Source organism: Bombina bombina, chromosome 7 (assembly GCF_027579735.1).
Source record: "Bombina bombina isolate aBomBom1 chromosome 7, aBomBom1.pri, whole genome shotgun sequence".
NCBI classification, from domain to species: domain Eukaryota; kingdom Metazoa; phylum Chordata; class Amphibia; order Anura; family Bombinatoridae; genus Bombina; species Bombina bombina.
The window spans coordinates 349778368-349799336 of NC_069505.1; the positions used below are offsets into that span (position 1 = coordinate 349778368).

At 39.9% G+C, this 20969-nt stretch overlaps 1 protein-coding gene across 1 annotated transcript in view; it reads left to right on the forward strand.

Annotated features, from left to right (window-relative positions):
* The window catches only part of STAB1 (stabilin 1), a 1127460-nt gene that overhangs the window by 769661 nt on the left and 336830 nt on the right, over positions 1-20969 (forward strand). Inside the window, exons 42-43 of the mRNA XM_053721023.1 lie at positions 14050-14175; positions 15934-16007. Of these exons, the coding sequence (XP_053576998.1) occupies positions 14050-14175; positions 15934-16007 (200 nt within the window). The remainder of the gene's footprint in view (positions 1-14049; positions 14176-15933; positions 16008-20969) is intronic.

Sequence of the window (20969 nt, forward strand, 5' to 3'; positions counted from 1 at the left end):
AAGGAATGGAATTGACTAAGAAAATACTGCTGATACCGAAGTAATGTAAGTAAAGCCTTAAATGCAGTGATAGCGACTGGATCAGGCTTATTAATAGACATACATACTCTTATAAGAATGTGTTTTAAAACGTTTGCTGGCATGTTTAATCGTTTTTTAACATATGTTTGGTGATAAAACTTATTGGGGCCTAATTTTTCCACATGGCTGGCTTAAATTTTGCATAGAAACAGTTATAGGGAAGGTAATCCACAGCTCAGCTGTGGCAGTTTTGTTGTGTCTGTTTAAAAAAATGTCGTTTTTTTTTTTTTTTTTTTTTTTTTTTTAATCTGTTTTTTGCATTAAGGGGTTAATCATCCATTTGCAAGTGGGTGCAATGCTCTGTTAACTTATTACATGTACTGTAAAAATTTCGTTTGATTTACTGCCTTTTTTCACTGTTTTTCAAATTTTGACAAAATTTGTTTCTCTTAAAGGCACAGTAACGTTTGTTATATTTGCTTGTTAACTTGATTTAAAGTGTTTTCCAAGCTTACTTGTCTCTTTATTAGTTCTAACATGTCTAACATAGAGGAGGCTCTGTGTTTATTATGTTTAAAGCCATGGTGGAACCCCATTTTAGAATGTGTACCAGATGTACTGATTTCATGTTAAACAATAAAGATCATTTTTTGTATTTAAAAACATTATCACCAGAGGATTCTGTCGAGGGGGAAGTTATGCCGACTAACTCTCCCCACGTGTCAGACCCTTTGACTCCCGCTCCAGGGACTCACGCTCAAATGGCGCCAAGTATATCAATGGCGCCCATAGCGTTTATTTTACAAGACATGGCAAAGGTTGTGTATAATACACTGGCAGCAGTATTAGTCAGACTACCTGAAATTAAAGGAAAGCAAAACAGCTCTGGGGGTAGATACAGAGCATACAGACGCTTTAAGAACCATGTCTGATACTACCTCACAATATGCTTAGTCTGTGGGTGATATTTGTGACTCAGGGAAGATGATTTAACCTGATTCTGATATTTCTACATTTAAAATTTATGCTTGAGAACCTCCACTTGTTGCTCAGGGAGGCTTTAGCTGCTCTGAATGAATGTGTACAATCGCAGTGCCAGAGAAATTGTGTAGACTGGATAAATAATATGCAGTGCCGGTGTGTACTTATGTTTTTCCAATACCTAAAGAGGTTTACTAAAATTTTTCATAAGGAATGGGATAGACCAGGTGTGCCGTTCTCTTCCCCTCCTATTTTTTAGAAGAATGTTTTCTAATAGTTGCCACCACACGGGACTTATGGCAGACAGTTCCTAAGGTGGAGAGAAGAGTTTCTACTCTAGCTAAGCGTACCACTACCTCTGGCGAGGACTGTTGTGCTTTTTTAGATCCAATGGATAAAAAATGTTTATTCAACAAGGTTTTATCCTGCAGCCCCTTGCACGCATTGCTCCTGTCACTGCTGCTGCGGCGTTCTGGTTTGAGTCTCTTGATGAGGCTTTACAGGCTCCATTGGATGAATATATTTGACAAGCTTAGAGCACTTAAGCTAGCCAATTCCTTTGTTTTCTGATGCCTTTGTTCCTTTGACTAGACTAACGGCTAAGAATTCTGTTTTTTACTATACTGGCGCGCAGAGCGCTATGGCTTATATCATGGTCAGCTGTCGTGACTTTAATAAATAAGCTACTTAACTTCCCTTCAAGGGGCAGACCCTATTCAGGCCTAGTTTGAAGGAGATTATTACTTATATCACTGGAGGAAAAGATCATGCCCTTCCTCAGGACAGGTCCAAATCAAGGGACAAAAAAGGCCTAATTTTCGTGCCTTTCGAAAATTCAAGGCAGGTGTGGCATCAACTTCCTCTAAGGCAAAATAAGAGGGAACTTTTGCTCAGTCCAAGGCAGTCTGGAGACAACCGGACCTGGAACAAAGATAAGCAGGTCAAGGAGCCTGCTGCTGCCTCTAAAACAGCATGAGGAACGGACCCCTATCTGGTAACGGATCCTATAGGGGGCAGACTTCATTCTTCGCCCAGGCGTGGGCAAGAGATGCCCAGGATCCCTGGGCATTGGAAATTATACCCCAGAGATATATTCTGGATTTCAAAGCTTTCCCCCCCAAAAAAGGGGAGTTTTTGCCTTTCACATTTATCTGCAAACCAGATAAAGAAAGAGACATTCTTGCATTGTGTACGTGACCCATTCAGTTCCAATAGAGGAACAGGGACACAGTTTTCCTCAAATCGGTTTGTGGTTCCCAAGGAAAGGAAACCTTCAGACCTATTTTGGATCTAAAAGATCTTAAACAAATTCTTTAGAATTCTATCATTTAAGATGGAAACTATTCGTACCATCTTAACTATGATCCAGGAGAGTCAATAGAGGACTACAATGGATTTGAAGGATGCTTATCCTCACATTACGATGCATAAAGATCACCATCGGTTTTTCAGGTTTGCCTTTCTAGACAGGCATTACCAGTTTGTAGCTCTTTCCTTTGGGTTAACTACAGCCCCTAGAATCTTTATGGAGGTTCTGGGGTCACTTTGGCGGTCCTTAGGCCGCGGGGCATAGAAGTGGCCCCTTATTTAGACGACATCCTGATAAAGGCGTCAAACATCCAAGTTGCCAAGTCTCATACGGACGTAGTACTGGCATTTCTGAGATCGCATGGGTGGAAAGTGAACAAGGAAAGAGTTCTCTATCCCCAATATCAAGGGTTTCCCTCCTAGGGATTCTGATAGATTTTGTAGAAATTAAAATTTACCTGACGGAGTCCAGGTTGTCAAAGTTTCTAAATTTCTGCCGTGTTCTTCATTCCATCCGCGCCCTTTGGTGGCTCAGTACATGAATGTAATCGGCTTAATGGTAGCGGCAAGGGACATAGTACCGTTTGCACGCCTACATTTCAGACCACTGCAACTATGCATGCTCAGCCAGAGGAACGGGGATTACACAGATTTGTTCTCCTGTTAAATCCGGACCAAGAAACCAGAGATTCTCTTCTCTGGTGACTATCTCGGGTCCATCTGTCCAAGGGTATGACCTTCCGCAGGTCAGATGGGACAATTGTTACAACAGATGCCAGCCTTTTAGGTTGGGATACAGTCTGGAACTCCCTGAAGGCTCAGGGATAGTGGACTCAGGAGGAGACCCTCCTTCTAATGAATATTCTGGAACTGGGAGCGATATTCCATGCTCTTCAGACTTGGCCTCAGTTAGCAACTCTGAGGTACATCATATTTCAGTCGGACAATATCACGACTGTGGCTTACATCAACCATCAAGGGGGAACAGAAGTTCCCTAGCAATGTTAGAAGTCTTAAAATAATTCACTGGACAGAGACTCACTCTTGTCTAAAAGCTATCCCTATCCCAGGTGTTGAGAACTGGGAGGCAGATTTTCTAAGTCGTCAGACTTTTCATCCGGGGGAGTGGGAATTCCCTCCGGAGGGGTTTGCACAAGATCAAGCAGGAGAGTGCTTTGGTGCTTTTGACAGCGCCTGCGTGGCCACGCAGGACCTGGTATGCAGATCTGGTGGACATGTCATCCTTTCCACCACGGTCTCTGCTTCTGAGACAGGACCCTCTACCTCAGGGTCTTTTCAACCATCTAAATATAACTAATCTGAGATGGACTGCCTGGAGACAGAACGCTTGATGTTATCAAAGCATGGCTTCTCCGAGTCAGTAATTGATACCTTAATACAGGCATAAAAGCCTGTCTCTAGGAAAATTTAACATAAGATATGGTGTAAATATCTTATTGTTATGAATCCAAGGGTTACTCATGGAGTAAAGTCTGGATTCCCAGGATATTATCTTTTCTCCAAGATGATTTTGAGAAAAGGGTTGTCAGCTAGTTCTTTAAAAGGACAGATTTCTACTCTGTCTATTCTTTTGCACAAGCGTCTGGCAGGTATTCTAGACGTTCAGGCATTTGGTCAGGCTTTGGTTAGAACCAAGCCTGTGGTTAAAAATGTTGCTCCGCCATGGAGCTTAAAGCTGGTTCTTAAGGTTCTTCAAGGAGTTCCATTTGAACCTTTTAATTCCATAGATATCAAACTTCTATCTTGGAAAGTTCCTTTTTGGTAGCTATTTCCTCGGCTCATAGAGTCTCCGAGTTATCTGCGTTGCAATGTGATTCTCCTTATCTGGTTCTCCGTACGGATAAGGTAGTCCTGTGTACCAACCTGGGTTTTTACCTAAGGTGGTATCTAACAAGAATATCACTCAAGAGATTGTTGTTCCATTCTTGTATCCTAATCCTTCTTCAAAGAAGGAACGTCTATTACACAATTTGGACGTGGTTCGTGTTTTAAAGTTTTACTTACAAGCTACTACAGATTTTCATCAAACATTCACCTTGTTTGTTGTCTATTCTGGACAGAGGAGAGGTCAAAGGACTTCAGCAACCTCTCTGTCTTTTTGGTTAAAAAGCATAATTCATTTAGCTTATGAGACTGCTGGACAGCAGCCTCCTGAAGGGATTACAGCTCATTCTACTAGAGCTGTGGTTTTCACTTGGGCCTTTTTTAAATGTGGCTTCTGTTGAACAGATTACAAGACGGAGTCTTGGTCTGCGTTTCATACTTTTTCAAATTTAACAAATTTGATATCTTGCTTCTTCGGAGGCTATTTTTGGGAGAAAGGGTTTTTTACAGGCAGTGGTAACTTCCGTTTAAGTACCTGCCTTGTCCCTCCCATCATCCGTGTACTTTAGCTTTGGTATTGGTATCCCATAAGTAATGGATGATCCGTGGACTGGATACACTTAACAAGAGAAAACATAATTTATGCTTACCTGATAAATTTATTTCTCTTGTAGTGTATCCAGTCCACGGCCCGCCCTGTCACTTTAAGGCAGGTAATTTTTCCATTAAACTATAGTCACCACTGCACCCTATGGTTTTCCTTTCTCTGCATGTTTTCGGTCGAATGACTGGTAATGGCAGTTAGGGGAGGAGCTATATAGCAGCTTTGCTGTGGGTGGACTCTTGCAACTTCCTGTTGGGAAGGAGAATATATCCCATAAGTAATGGATGATCCGTGGACTGGATACACTACAAGAGAAATAAATTTATCAGGTAAGCATAAATTATGTTTTTCTGAGGTACTGGGTGAATAAAATGTTTTGGGCATTATTTTTTCCACTTGGCAGTTGTTTTATTTAATTTATGACAGTTTACTGATCTCTCTCACTGTTGTGTGTGAGGGGGAGGTCAAAAAATTCAGTCAGAAGCTCATTGTATTTCCTGCATGATCCGGTTCATCTCTACAGAACTCAGGGGTCTTCAAAACTTGTTTTGAGGGAGGTAATCATTCACAGCAGAGCTGTGAGATTGTAGTTGACTGTGATAAAAAACGTTTATTTCTGTAACTTTTTTTTCTGCTATCAGGGTTAGTTATCCTTCGCTAATGGGAACAAGCCTTTGCTAAAATTGTGTTTTTTACAAAGATTTGATGCTATAACCTTTCAGTTTATTAACTTTCAACTGTCTTAACTCTTTCTGTGCTTCTTATAGGCACAGTACGTTTTCATATTATAGTAAATTACTTGAAAAGTATTTCCAAGTTGCTAGTTTATTTGCTAGTGTGTTAAACATGTCTGATTCAGAGGAAGACATCTGTGCTATATGTGCTAATGCCAAAGTGGAGCCCAATAGAAATTTATGTACTAACTGTATTGATGCTACTTTAAATAAAAGTCAATCTGTACAAATTGAACACATTTCACCAAACAACGAGGGGAGAGTTATGCCGACTAACTCGCCTCACGTGTCAGTACCTGCATCTCCCGCTCGGGGGGTGCGTGATATTGTGGCGCCGAGTACATCTGGGCGGCCATTACAAATCACATTACAGGATATGGCTACTGTTATGACTGAAGTTTTGGCTAAATTACCAGAACTAAGAGGTAAGCGTGATCACTCTGGGGTGAGAACAGAGTGCGCTGATAATGTTAGGGCCATGTCAGATACTGCGTCACAACTTGCAGAACATGAGGACGGAGAGCTTCATTCTGCGGCTGACGGTTCTGATCCAAACAGATTGGATTCAGATATTTCAAATTTTAAATTTAAGCTGGAAAACCTCCGTGTATTACTAGGGGAGGTGTTAGCGGCTCTGAATGATTGTAACACAGTTGCAATACCAGAAAAAATGTGTAGGTTGGATAAATATTTTGCGGTACCGTCGAGTACTGACGTTTTTCCTATACCTAAGAGACTTACTGAAATTGTTACTAAGGAGTGGGATAGACCCGGTGTGCCGTTCTCACCCCCTCCGATATTTAGAAAGATGTTTCCAATAGACACCACCACACGGGACTTATGGCAAACGATCCCTAAGGTGGAGGGAGCAGTTTCTACTTTAGCTAAGCGTACCACTATCCCGGTGGAGGATAGCTGTGCCTTTTCAGATCCAATGGATAAAAAGTTAGAGGGTTACCTTAAGAAAATGTTTGTTCAACAAGGTTTTATATTGCAACCCCTTGCATGCATTGCGCCTGTCACGGCTGCAGCAGCATTTTGGTTTGAGTCTCTGGAAGGGACACTTGAATCAGCTCCATTAGATGAGATTACACACAGGCTTAAAGCTCTTAAGTTAGCTAACTCATTTATTTCAGATGCCGTAGTACATTTAACTAAGCTTACGGCTAAGAATTCCGGATTCGCCATTCAGGCGCGCAGAGCACTGTGGCTAAAATCCTGGTCAGCTGACGTTACTTCTAAGTCTAAATTTCTTAATATACCTTTCAAAGGGCAGACCTTATTCGGGCCCGGATTGAAAGAAATTATCGCTGACATTACAGGAGGTAAAGGCCATGCCCTGCCTCAAGACAGAGCCAAACCTAAGGCTAGACAATCTAATTTTCGTTCCTTTCGGAATTTCAAAGCAGGAGCAGCATCAACTTCCTCTGCTCCAAAACAAGAAGGATCTGTTGCTCGCTACAGACAAGGCTGGAGACCTAACCAGTCCTGGAACAAGGGCAAGCAGGCCAGGAAACCTGCTGGTGCCCCTAAAACAGCATGAATTGAGGGCCCCCGATCCGGGAACGGATCTAGTGGGGGGCAGACTTTCTCTCTTCGCCCAGGCTTGGGCAAGAGATGTCCAGGATCCCTGGGCGCTAGAGATAATATCTCAGGGATACCTTCTGGACTTCAAATACTCTCCCCCAAGAGAGAGATTTCATCTGTCAAGGTTGTCAACAAACCAAATAAAGAAAGAGGCGTTTCTACGCTGCGTACAAGAGCTTTTATTAATGGGAGTAATCCATCCAGTTCCACGGTTGGAACAGGGACAAGGGTTTTACTCAAATCTGTTTGTGGTTCCCAAAAAAGAGGGAACTTTCAGGCCAATCCTGGATTTAAAGATCCTAAACAAATTCCTAAGAGTTCCATCGTTCAAAATGGAGACTATTCGGACAATTTTACCCATGATCCAAAAGGGTCAGTACATGACCACAGTGGATTTAAAGGATGCTTACCTTCACATACCGATTCACAAAGATCATTACCGGTATCTAAGGTTTGCCTTTCTAGACAGGCATTACCAGTTTGTAGCTCTTCCATTCGGATTGGCTACGGCTCCAAGAATCTTCACAAAGGTTCTGGGTGCTCTTCTGGCGGTACTAAGACCGCGAGGAATTGCGGTAGCTCCGTACCTAGACGACATTCTGATACAAGCTTCAAGCTTTCAAACTGCCAAGTCTCATACAGAGTTAGTACTGGCATTTCTAAGGTCGCATGGATGGAAGGTGAACGAAAAGAAGAGTTCTCTCTTTCCACTCACAAGAGTTCCCTTCTTGGGGACTCTTATAGATTCTGTAGAAATGAAGATTTACCTGACAGAAGACAGGTTAACAAAGCTTCAAAATGCATGCCGTGTCCTTCATTCCATTCAACACCCGTCAGTAGCTCAATGCATGGAGGTGATCGGCTTAATGGTAGCAGCAATGGACATAGTACCCTTTGCACGCCTACATCTCAGACCGCTGCAATTGTGCATGCTAAGTCAGTGGAATGGGGATTACTCAGACTTGTCCCCTACTCTGAATCTGGATCAAGAGACCAGAAATTCTCTTCTATGGTGGCTTTCTCGGCCACATCTGTCCAGGGGGATGCCATTCAGCAGGCCGGACTGGACAATTGTAACAACAGACGCCAGCCTACTAGGTTGGGGCGCTGTCTGGAATTCTCTGAAGGCTCAGGGACAATGGAATCAGGAGGAGAGTCTCCTACCAATAAACATTCTGGAATTGAGAGCAGTTCTCAATGCCCTTCTGGCTTGGCCCCAGTTAACAACTCGGGGGTTCATCAGGTTTCAGTCGGACAACATCACGACTGTAGCTTACATCAACCATCAGGGAGGGACAAGAAGCTCCCTAGCAATGATGGAAGTATCAAAGATAATTCGCTGGGCAGAGTCTCACTCTTGCCACCTGTCAGCAATCCACATCCCGGGAGTGGAGAACTGGGAGGCGGATTTCTTAAGTCGTCAGACTTTTCATCCGGGGGAGTGGGAACTTCATCCGGAGGTCTTTGCCCAAATACTTCGACGTTGGGGCAAACCAGAGATAGATCTCATGGCGTCTCGACAGAACGCCAAGCTTCCTCGTTACGGGTCCAGATCCAGGGATCCGGGAGCGGTTCTGATAGATGCTTTGACAGCACCTTGGACCTTCGGGATGGCTTATGTGTTTCCACCCTTCCCGATGCTTCCTCGATTGATTGCCAGAATCAAACAGGAGAGAGCATCAGTGATTCTAATAGCGCCTGCATGGCCACGCAGGACTTGGTATGCAGATCTAGTGGACATGTCATCCTGTCCACCTTGGTCGCTACCTCTGAAACAGGACCTTCTGATCCAGGGTCCCTTCAAACATCAAAATCTAATTTCTCTGAAGCTGACTGCTTGGAAATTGAACGCTTGATTTTATCAAAACGTGGTTTTTCTGAGTCAGTTATTGATACCTTAATACAGGCTAGGAAGCCTGTTACCAGAAAGATTTACCATAAGATATGGCGCAAATACTTATATTGGTGCGAATCCAAGAGTTACTCATGGAGTAAGGTTAGGATTCCGAGGATATTGTCTTTTCTACAAGAAGGTTTAGAAAAGGGTTTATCCGCTAGTTCCTTAAAGGGACAGATTTCAGCTCTGTCCATTCTTTTACACAAACGTCTGTCAGAAGTTCCGGACGTTCAAGCTTTTTGTCAGGCTTTAGCTAGGATCAAGCCTGTGTTTAAAACTGTTGCTCCACCATGGAGTTTGAACTTAGTTCTTAATGTTTTACAGGGGGTTCCGTTTGAACCCCTTCATTCCATTGATATCAAGTTGTTATCTTGGAAAGTTCTGTTTTTAATGGCGATTTCCTCGGCTCGAAGAGTCTCTGAGTTATCTGCCTTACATTGTGATTCTCCTTATCTGATTTTTCATTCAGACAAGGTAGTTCTGCGTACTAAACCTGGGTTCCTACCTAAGGTGGTCACTAACAGGAATATCAATCAAGAGATTGTGGTTCCATCTTTGTGTCCTAATCCTTCTTCGAAAAAGGAACGTCTGCTACACAATCTAGATGTAGTCCGTGCCCTGAAATTTTATCTACAGGCAACTAAGGATTTTCGACAAACGTCTTCCCTGTTTGTCGTTTATTCTGGTCAGAGGAGAGGTCAAAAAGCTTCGGCTACCTCTCTCTCCTTTTGGCTTCGTAGCATAATACGGTTAGCCTATGAGACTGCTGGACAGCAGCCTCCTGAAAGAATTACAGCACATTCTACTAGAGCTGTGGCTTCCACTTGGGCCTTTAAGAATGAGGCTTCTGTTGAACAGATTTGCAAGGCTGCAACTTGGTCTTCTCTTCATACTTTTTCCAAATTTTACAAATTTGACACTTTTGCTTCTTCGGAGGCTGTTTTTGGGAGAAAGGTTCTTCAGGCAGTGGTTCCTTCCGTATAAAGAGCCTGCCTGTCCCTCCCGTCATCCGTGTACTTTAGCTTTGGTATTGGTATCCCATAAGTAATGGATGATCCGTGGACTGGATACACTTAACAAGAGAAAACATAATTTATGCTTACCTGATAAATTTATTTCTCTTGTAGTGTATCCAGTCCACGGCCCGCCCTGTCACTTTAAGGCAGGTAATTTTTCCATTAAACTACAGTCACCACTGCACCCTATGGTTTTCCTTTCTCTGCATGTTTTCGGTCGAATGACTGGTAATGGCAGTTAGGGGAGGAGCTATATAGCAGCTCTGCTGGGTGAATCCTCTTGCACTTCCTGTTGGGGAGGAGTTAATATCCCATAAGTAATGGATGATCCGTGGACTGGATACACTACAAGAGAAATAAATTTATCAGGTAAGCATAAATTATGTTTTTTATATTTACACTTTTTGAGTCACCAGCTCCTACTGAGCATGTGCAACATATCACAGAATATACATATATGCTTTTGTTATTGGCTGATGGCTGTCACATGGTACAGGGGGAGTGGAAATAGACATAACTTTGAAATTTGTCAGAAAAAATCTACTACTCATTTGAAGTTCAGACTAAGTGCTATTGCATTGTCTTGTTATCATGCATTTGTTGATTATGTAAATCTACTGTATTTATTGGTCCTTTAACTATTTTTTTATGGCCTTTACAGTAATACTCTATTTAAACTAGGGCAGTTTAGAGCAGTTTTGTTATAGTGTGCATGCACAGTAATACCTGGGAGTGGCCATAACAGCATTCTATCTGAGTCTGTATCCTTCAGCTATCATAATACTGTATGGGAAAACATAACAGTTCTGAAAACCCTTCAATTTTATAAGCAGCACCCCTTCAGTGGAAAATGTTAAACGGACAAAAAACTCATATGCTAAATCACTTGAAAGTGATGCAGTATAGCTGTAAAAAGCTGACAAGAAAATATCACCTGAACATCTCTATGTAAAAAAAGAAGATATTTTACCTCAAAATTTCTTCAGCTGTGTAAACAGTTATACTTCAGCTGCTGTCCAGCTGCAAGTTGAGAAAAAAAGGAAGAAATGAACAGCAGCCAATCAGCATCAGCAGTGCTGAGGTCATGAACTCTTTTACTGTGATCTCATGAGATTTCATAGTAAACTTCCTTAAACTAAATAGGGAAATAACATGAGTATGCACGAGGCACGCTCCTTTGCAAATCCTGGGACAGGCATACTGATTTGAGGCTTAAAGTCCTTTACAATGGGGAGTGAATACTTGGGACATTTTGAGGTAAAATATCTTTCTTTTTTACATATAGATGTTCAGGTGATATTTCCTACTCGGCTTTATACAAGTGTCTCAACATTTGTATACTTTGAAAATCCCCCAAACTTATATTCATATATTTCTGTCCATTGCATGAGTCTTGCTACCAAACACAAAATACACTTATCCATAAATGTATTAATGTATATATATATATATATATATATATATATATATATATATATATATATATATATATATATATATATATATATATATATATACTGTATATATAATATACACATACATACAGAAGAGAAGCAATCTGCCAGGAACAAACAATAGCTCAGTGGCTTTTTCTATGGCCCAATAACCACCTGTGAGTAGCTTCTCTTAGCCCAATTGTGCTTTTCACAGAGGTGAACTTTTCCACCGAAGGACACTCTCACTTTACATTTTTAAAACACCAGGGTGGTGGCAAAAATATCAACAGTAAAAAAGTCCAGTCAGGCACTCTCTGTATTTTAATACAATCACCCTTTATTGTGACGTTTTGGAGTTAAACACCCCTTCCTCAGACTATGAAACATCACAATAAAAATGTGATTATATTAAAATCCAGAGTGCCTGCCTGGACTTCTAACTATATATACAAGTGAGGGGAAAAATATTTGATCCCCTGGTGATTTTGTAAGTTTGCCCACTGACAAAGAAATGATCAGTCTATTATTTTAATGGTAGGTTTATTTGAACAGTGAGAGACAGAATAACATAAAAAAAATCCAGAAAAACGCATCTAAAAAAGTTATAAATTGATTTGCATTTTAATGAGTGAAATAAGTATTCGACCCCTTTGCAAAACATAACTTAGTACTTGGTGGCAAAACCCTTGTTGGCAATCATAGAGGTCAGACATTTCTTGTGGCCACCAGGTTTGCACACATCTCAGGAGGGATTTTGTCCCACTCCTCTTTGCAGATCCTCTCCAAGTCATTAAGGTTTAGAGGATGATGTTTGGCAACTTGAACCTTCAGCTCCCTCCACAGATTTTCTATGGGATTAAGGTCTGGAGACTGGCTAGGCCACTCCAGGACCTTAATGTGCTTCTTCTTGAGCCACTCCTTTGTTGCCTTGGCCGTGTGTTTTGGGTCATTGTCATGCTGGAATACCCATCCATGACCCATTTTTAATGCCCTGGCAGAGGGAAGGAGGTTCTCATCCAAGATATGACAGTACATGGCCCCGTTCATCGTCCCTTTGATGCAGTGAAGTTGTCCTGTCCCCTTAGCAGAAAAACACCCCCAAAGCATAATCTTTCCACCTCCATGTTTGACAGTGGGGATAGTGTTCTTGGGGTCATAGGCAGCATTCCTCCTCCTTCAAACACGACGAATTGAGTTGATACCAAAGAGCTTGATTTTGGTCTCATCTGACCACAACATTTTCACCCAGTTCTCCTCTGAATCATTCAGATGTTCATTGGCAAACTTCAGATATGCCTGTACATGTGCTTTCTTGAGCAGGGGGACCTTGCAGGCGCTGCAGGATTTCAGACCTTTACATCGTAGTGTGTTACCAATTGTTTTCTTGGTGACTATGATCCCAGCTGCCTTGAGATCATAAATAAGATCCTTCTGTGTAGTTCTGGGCTGATTCCTCACCTTTTCATGATCATTGAAACTCCACGACGTGAGATCTTGCATGGAGCCCCAGACCCGAGGGAGATTGACAGTTATTTTGTGTTTCTTTCATTTGCGAATAATCGCACCAACTGTTGTCACCTTCTCACCAAGCTGCTTGGCGATGGTCTTGTAGCCCATTCCAGCCTTGTGTAGCTCTACAATCTTGTCCCTGACATCCTTGGATAGCTCTTTGGTCTTGGCCATGGTGGAGAGTTTGGAATCTGATTGTTTGATTGCTTCGGCTCCCAGGTGTCTTTTATAAAGGTAACAAGGTGAGATTAGGAGCACTCAATTTAAGAGAGTGCTCCTAACCTCAGTTTGTTACCTGTATAAAAGACACCTGGGAGCCAGAAATCTTGCTGATTGATAGGGGATCAAATACTTATTTCACTCATTAAAATGCAAATCAATTTATAACTTTTTTGAAATGCGTTTTTTTCTGGATTTTTGTTGTTGTTATTCTGTCTCTCACTGTTCAAATAAACCTACCATTAAAATTATAGACTGATCATTTCTTTGTCAGTGGGCAAATGTACAAAATCAGCAGGGGATCAAATATTTCCCCCCTAACTGTATATATATATATATATATATATATATACCGTATATGTATACGCATATGTATGTGCACACACAAACTCACACATATATATCCCCACGTGTGTAGAAGACGCACATGCACATAAAACTCTAAAACATTTATGTGTTGGTGTATTGATTTACTATACTTAGATTTCTGAATTCCTGTTCCAATAAAACAGTTCTTATATGGATCCACCAACACCTGCAAAGAGGTTAATTCTAATGAGTTCACTTTAAAAAAAAGAATAGCACAGTCTCTTCTAAACACAATCACACATTTATTACATGAGATGACTAATGGCAAATCCCATCATTAGTGCAGTAATATTTACAGAGAGACAAAATAAACAAATATTATTACCATAAGGGTTGCTGAAATTCTTAATATAAAAATAAGATAAAATGTGCATCTAAGACATCTTGAGTTTCCAAACGTGTTCATCAAGGTTAAATATTTCTGTGTGTTGGGTGTATTGATCAGTCTTATAATTATTTCATACTATATAATGGTTTTCTGATCCTTCAGTAACCATATTTCTTTGTTTGCATGTGATTTCAGAAATCCACACATGTACTGTCAATCGGGGTGGATGTTCCCAGTATGCCACATGCAAAAGAGTTTCCGCTGGATTACGAACCTGCACGTGTATGGTAAACTACACTGGAGATGGAATTATATGTAATGGTGAGCAAAATTACACAAGATAACAGACTTAAGGAACCTAGTCTTTTTTTCTGTTTTTATTTATCTGCGTTCGCTTTCTCAAAGTCATTAATAATGTTTACCATTGATGGAACTCCTAATCATCCCACGTTTTGCCGGATAGTCTCAGTTCAGGAGCTCTGCCTCTCTGTTCCTCATGCAACTTTCTAAAGATACATGTAAAAAAAAGAAGAAAAAGGGGCCTCTTAGTGCAGACTTTAACATCAGATTCCTTCACAATATAAACCCAACAACAGAATACTTACAAACATGTTGGCACACAAGCCTGAGAAACGCGTAGTATAATGCGTTTTTAAAAGCTACTATGTTTCTAATTTGTTTTTAACTATTAAATTTATTTTGGCTTTTATAATAACACGGCTTGCAGTCTATTTGTGACAGTGGGAGAAAGCTGCACTAAGAATTACCTGACTGGGGCTCGGACACAGGGAGATGTCGGTCAGTGAGCTGAGACACTGAGAGATCTCAGCACGCATTATTTAGCACATTTGTGTGCCAACAAGTTTGTGAGTATTCTGTTGTTGGGTGTATATGTGGAGGAATCTGATGTAAATGTCTGCACCAAGAGGCGCTCTTTTCTTCTTTTTTTCCATGTATCTTTAGAAACCTGATGACGTGAATGTCACGAGAAAGAGCTGCCTATATACATTTGATTGTGGGACTGTAAGAAGATTATTATTCGCAAGTTTGTGACTATTGTATATCATACAATACTAAATATCCTAAGGTTATATAGTTGGTAACTATATCCTTATATGCAAGTCATTGTATAGAAAGTAGGCGCCTATAATTATCTCACTTATTAGAGTGTGATATTTGATTATTCTATTCCTCGTGCAACTCTAGTGACCTATTTACAACTGTCCGTAACTGGCCACAGCAGAGAAGGTAATCTAAGTTACAACATGGTAGCTCCAGTTGTTTTATAGACACTAGAACTTTACACTTATTTTGTCAATATTTAAACAGCTAATGAAACTTTAAAAAATACATCTACATGTTATTTTCAGATTAATCTTTTCTTTGGATGCATCATTCTATCTAGAATGTATTTAGTGTTTAATGTCCCTTTAAAAATGCTGACTGGATGTCATACATACACACACACACACATATATATATATATATATATATATATACATATATATATATATATATATATATATATATATATATACAATATTTGCTGTATTTAGTCATGTATTCTTGCCAATCTTTTTAATTAAATTTAGTCACATATTCTTGCCAATCTTTTTAATTACATTTTTAATTAAAGGGGCAGTAAACTTACATACTAATGTTATATAATACTGCACATAGTGCAGAATTATAAAACATTAGCTTACCGGCATATTTATACTTTCTAGTCACAGTGTGCCTGGTCGCGCCATTAAAATTAATGTAGCTCACTCCCGCTATTAGCGAGCTACTTTCATTTTAATGGCGCGACCAGGCACACTGTGACTAGACAGTGTTGCCGCGATGCGCTGTGTAAAAACCAGACCCGCTCAGAAGAGCAAGGAGCGGCGTTCTGGTAAAATTAGGTTTTTACATACAATTTCTCTAAAATAATTGAAAGTATAAATGTGCCGGTAAGCTAATGTTATATAATTCTGCACTATGTGCAGAATTATATAACATTAGTATGTAAGTTTACTGCCCCTTTAAAAAAGTTAAGCAAATACTAATATATATATATACTGTTTAATTTATTCACAGAAATTGATGCCTGTCTAGAGAATAATGGTGGGTGTGATCGATTTGCCGAATGCATCAAAACTGGACCCAACAAAGTAAGAAAATAAACCCTAAAAGCATTATTAAAAATAATCATTAATTATTAAACTAAAGTATGATTGCCTAAAGGGACACAATACTCAAATGGCGAATCATCTGAAAGTAATGCAGCGTATCTGTAAAAAGCAGACTAGACTATATCACATGAACACCTGAATGTAAAAAAATAAATATATTTTACCTCAAATTTCTTCAGTAACCACATCCTTTTGTAAAGGAACTTTAAGCATTCTATTTCCCTCTTCAGTTTAAGAAAGTTTACTGTGAAATCTCTTGAGATTTCTATGAACTCCCATGATATCACCATAAAGTGTGAACTCACCACTGATTAAGCTGATTGGCCACTGTCTTTTTTTTCTCTTTTTCTTTCCTATAAAGATCATAGTCCTTAGGAATCCATAACATGTGGGATATAATTCCCACCATTAGGAGGAGGCCAAGAACCCACACAAAAGCTTTAATCCCTCCCACCTCCCATCTATCCTTAGTTTTGTTCTTGGCCTCCTTGGAGAAGGTTGAGTATAGAGGTGCTCCAGCTATTTGATTATGGATTATTTTATGGGAGCTCAGACCAATGGAAGACACATCTCCCTAAGAAATATTCATTCAGTAAGAAGTAAACAGCAGAAAGAAGCAATTAGCACTCTGAATGATACAAGAGTATAGAAATACATTGTTATGTTCTCAGGAAGAGAGCAGTAAGCTTTGGCTGGGAACTCCTTTATTTTTTTTTTTATCCAAATCTGCTCATTTTACTTTTATTTAAATATTGTACATACTTTTGGCCTCTCTGAGATACTGGGAGCACTCTGGTTGGTAGCCCAGCCACCTCACTTGTTGCCATTTCTCCAGCTCTCAGGCTTCTGCTTTTTGAAGCGCTATTTACCACTAAGGTCCGTAGAAGGGAGTGAGTACACACTCAAGAGCTGCTAGAAGGGTGGTTTGGGAGCATTTGAGTCTTTAGGCCTGTAAACTTTCCTATAATTTTTATCATTTATCAGTGTCTGAGCACATTTGGCTGGTAATAAGTGTAGAGGGCTCTCTACTATACTTTTTTAACACTTGAGTATTTTTTTTTTTACATATTATTGTTATATTCAAACAGTTTTGTGTCTATGGATTCTGAAATGTCTAACTACCCCCCGTTATTATGTTTGATTCTTTGGAGGGTAGATCTCCTGAACATACCTAATTCCAATTTGTTTGTGTACTTTGCAAAACTGTTCCAGTGTGTCAGGTTAACCAGCTAAGCAATAGTTGTTAACCTCACCTTTTGCATGCAAATCAGCCGCAAGCTATTATTACTTCTAAGGGTCTATGTCTCGCCCCAGTATATGAACTCAGGGACCAACTACTTATTTTACCCCAGAATTTAAATGTAATCTGTGCAAAGCCATGACAGAATATTTGGCGGCTATCCCCAAAACAAGCGCGCATAAGCACAAATCTGGGCATTTATCTAAATCCATTGATGTGAACATGCCAGTTTCTTCCCCTCATTCTCAAATCCCTAACCAACAGTGCTCTGATTCTGCAAAGTATGTAGCCACCAATAAGCAAGCACTATCCAAGCTGCTGAACCTAAAATCAGGACACCCAATCCGCCTTTATCTCTTGGCTTATACATGGTTTATCATGGTTTTCATGTGACGATATACATCATCGAACATCCCAGAAGCATCTGAAGTTCAGTGTACACCGCTAAAGTTTCCACACGCCGCTGCCTCCTTGTCTACCGCTGCAGATGTAGCAGCCCCCACAGGTGAACTCCGTAAGACACGAGACCGGGACTAGGGAGATACACAAAGATTAAAGATAATACAGAGCGGCAGTTTATACACAGCCTGGGTTTTTGTTGACCCTCATTTGGAGGACATTATTGGAACAGTATATGCCAATATCAGAAGGATCGTTTTCAAAGAAATTTCCTTAAACTTATTAAGTGACTTTGAGAATCTATAGGTGGTACACATTGGTGGTAAAACTACTTTTAACTATAATTCACATCTTATTCAATTTTATATAGCCTGTTTGTAAAATAAATATTTCTTTGTCTTATATCAACATATTTATGTTGTATGTTTTTATTTGGATCTATCTCATATACTAGATTTTTTAGCAGCTCTCTGAAGCGCTAGTATGTATACCTACTTTTTTCATAAAAACTCTTGTCATTTGTTAGGACCAAATATAAGTGTTTATAATTTTTTGTAGATTATGTAAGTAATTATCAGGTAATAGGATAGGCAGTGCTTGGAGAATGTATGCAGCCTAACCAAGATATATTTTTCTGTTCCCAACTCTGAAGATCCTTCCTTATGTTTTGTAATAATGGTAGGTAATTTAATAAAAAATAACAAGGATTTCTTCACAGATAATTGAATTCCTAAGTATGTTATAGACTTAGATTTGTATTGCTAAAAGTAGTTCTACTGTAACGAGGGTTATACCACTCTATTTGGTACACCTGTTCAATTGCTTGGTAACACAAATTGCTAATCAGCCAATCATATGACAGCAACTCAATGCATTTAGGCACCTAGACGTGGTGAAGATGACTTGATGAAGTTCAAACCAAACATCAGAATGGGGAAGAAAGTGGATTTAAGTGACTTTGAACGTGGCATGGTTGTTGGTGCCAGACGGGCTGGTCAGAGTATTTAAAAAACTGCTGATCTACTGGGATTTTCACGCACAACCATCACCAGGGTTTACAGAGAATGGTCAGAAAAAGAGAAAAAATCCAGTTGTATGGAAAACAATGCCTTGTTGAGGTCAGAGGAGAATGGGCAGACTGGTTTGAGATAATAGACAGGCAACAGTAACTTAAATAACTACTTGTTACAATCAAGGTATGCAGAATACCATCTCTGAACGCACAACACGGGTTGAACCTTGAAGGAGATGGGCTACAGCAGCAGAAGAACACACCGGGTGCCACTCCTGTCAGCTAAGAACAGGAAACTGAGGCTACAATTCACACAGGCTCAACAAAATTGGACAGTAGATGATTAGAAAAAAATGTTGCCTGGTCTGATGAGTCTCGATTTCAGCTGCGACATTCAGATTGTAGGGTCAGAATTTGGCATAAACAACATGAAAGCATGAATCCATCCTGCCTTGTATCAACTGTTCAAGCTGGTGGTGGTGGTGTAATGGTGTGGGGATATTTTCTTGGCACACTTTGGGCCCCTTAGTACCAATTGAGCATCATTTAAACGCCACGGCCTACCTGAGTATTGTTGCTGACCATGTCCATCCCTTTATGACTACAGTGTACCACTTCTGATGGCTACTTCCAGCAGGATAATGCACCATGTCACAAAGCTCAAATCATCTCAAACTGGTTTCTTTAACATGGCAATAAAATCACTGTATTCAATGGCCTCCACAGTCACCAGATCGCAATCCAATAGAGCAACTTTGGGATGTGGTGGAGCGGGAGATTCACATCATGGATGCTATCATGTCAATATGGACCAAAATCTCTGAGGAATGTTTCCAACACCTTGTTGAATTTATGTCACAAAAAATGAAGGCAAAAGGGGGTTGAACCCGGTACTAGCAAGGTGTACCTAATAAAGTGGCCGGTGAGTATATATATATATATATATATATATATATATATATATATATATATATATATATATATATATATAAATATACACTCCCCAAAAGGGTTTCCCTTTGTTTGCTAGTTTGAAATGTTGGGAGGCATGACACTAGAGATAATGAAATCTGTAGTTCAAGTGTTATGTAAGAAAAAAGTCCCATAATTGTTTCCTGAGCCAGATACCTAATATACGGGTTTACCTTTAGTAATGAATTGAGTTAATTAGGGCTCTCTTTCTATGAAATAAAGGGAAAAAAACTATTCTTAAGACTTAGGTAGGTCTTTATTATTGTTAATGATTAGATTAGTGTTTTGAAGAAATATATTGGGTCCTAGCCATTGCCACTACTCTACCCTAGTATAAATAAAAGGGACAGTTTACCCTAAAAAAAAATCCCCTTTAATTTGTTCACAATAATCCATTTTACCTGCTGGAGTATATTACATTGTTTACAAATAGATCATTTACCTTTATATCAGCAATTGAAAGCTGATTTTTCCGTATTCTTATATATACTAAAAGTTTATTTACTTAAAGGGACAGTTTACTCAAAACAATTCTCCTCTTTAATTTGTTCGCAATTATCCACTTTACCTGCTGGAGTGTCTTAAATTGTTTACAAGTGTTTCCTTTACTCTTATATTGGCATTTTAAATAGTTGATTTTGCCTTTGGTATTCCCACCTATTCTGAAAATTTCTGGCCTTAGTCCAAGATAAAAATAAGCTGTGTAAACACGGCAGAAGAAATTACGCTCCCAGTGGCTTATAGAAGAGAAAAGGTGGTGTTTCTTCTCTTTCCTATGACATGGAGAGTCCACAATGTCATTCCAATTACTAGTGGGATATTCAAATCCTGGCCAGCAGGAGGAGGCAAAAGACCAACCAACAAAGCTGTTAAGTGTAACTTCCCTTACCCATAATCCCCAGTCATTCTTTTTCCCTCTGTCAATGGAGGTTGTGCGTAGTTGATGTCTGAAGATATTAATCCTTTTATGGGTACTCTTCCCTGAAAGCAAGGATTGGGGTCTAGTTGTGTCCACGTCAATCTCTTTAGTAAGAGAAGTGGTGGCTTTTAGCAGTTAGAAAACAGCGAGGTAGTCTTTGCTTAACTTCTAACATTTTGCTACCCCTGTTTCAGAAAACCAGAGTGGGTTACTCTGTATTTCCTTTCTTTACAGGTCCCTGATAGGTGTGGTAATCTATCACACCTAGAAGTACTCCTGCCCTACTACGGAACAGGTAAGTGCCTTTTTTACCTTCCAGACGGGAGGAAAGCACTTATATTAAGGTCAAGATCCCTAGTGGGGATTAGTGCCTATCCCTTTTTTAATAGACACATATAA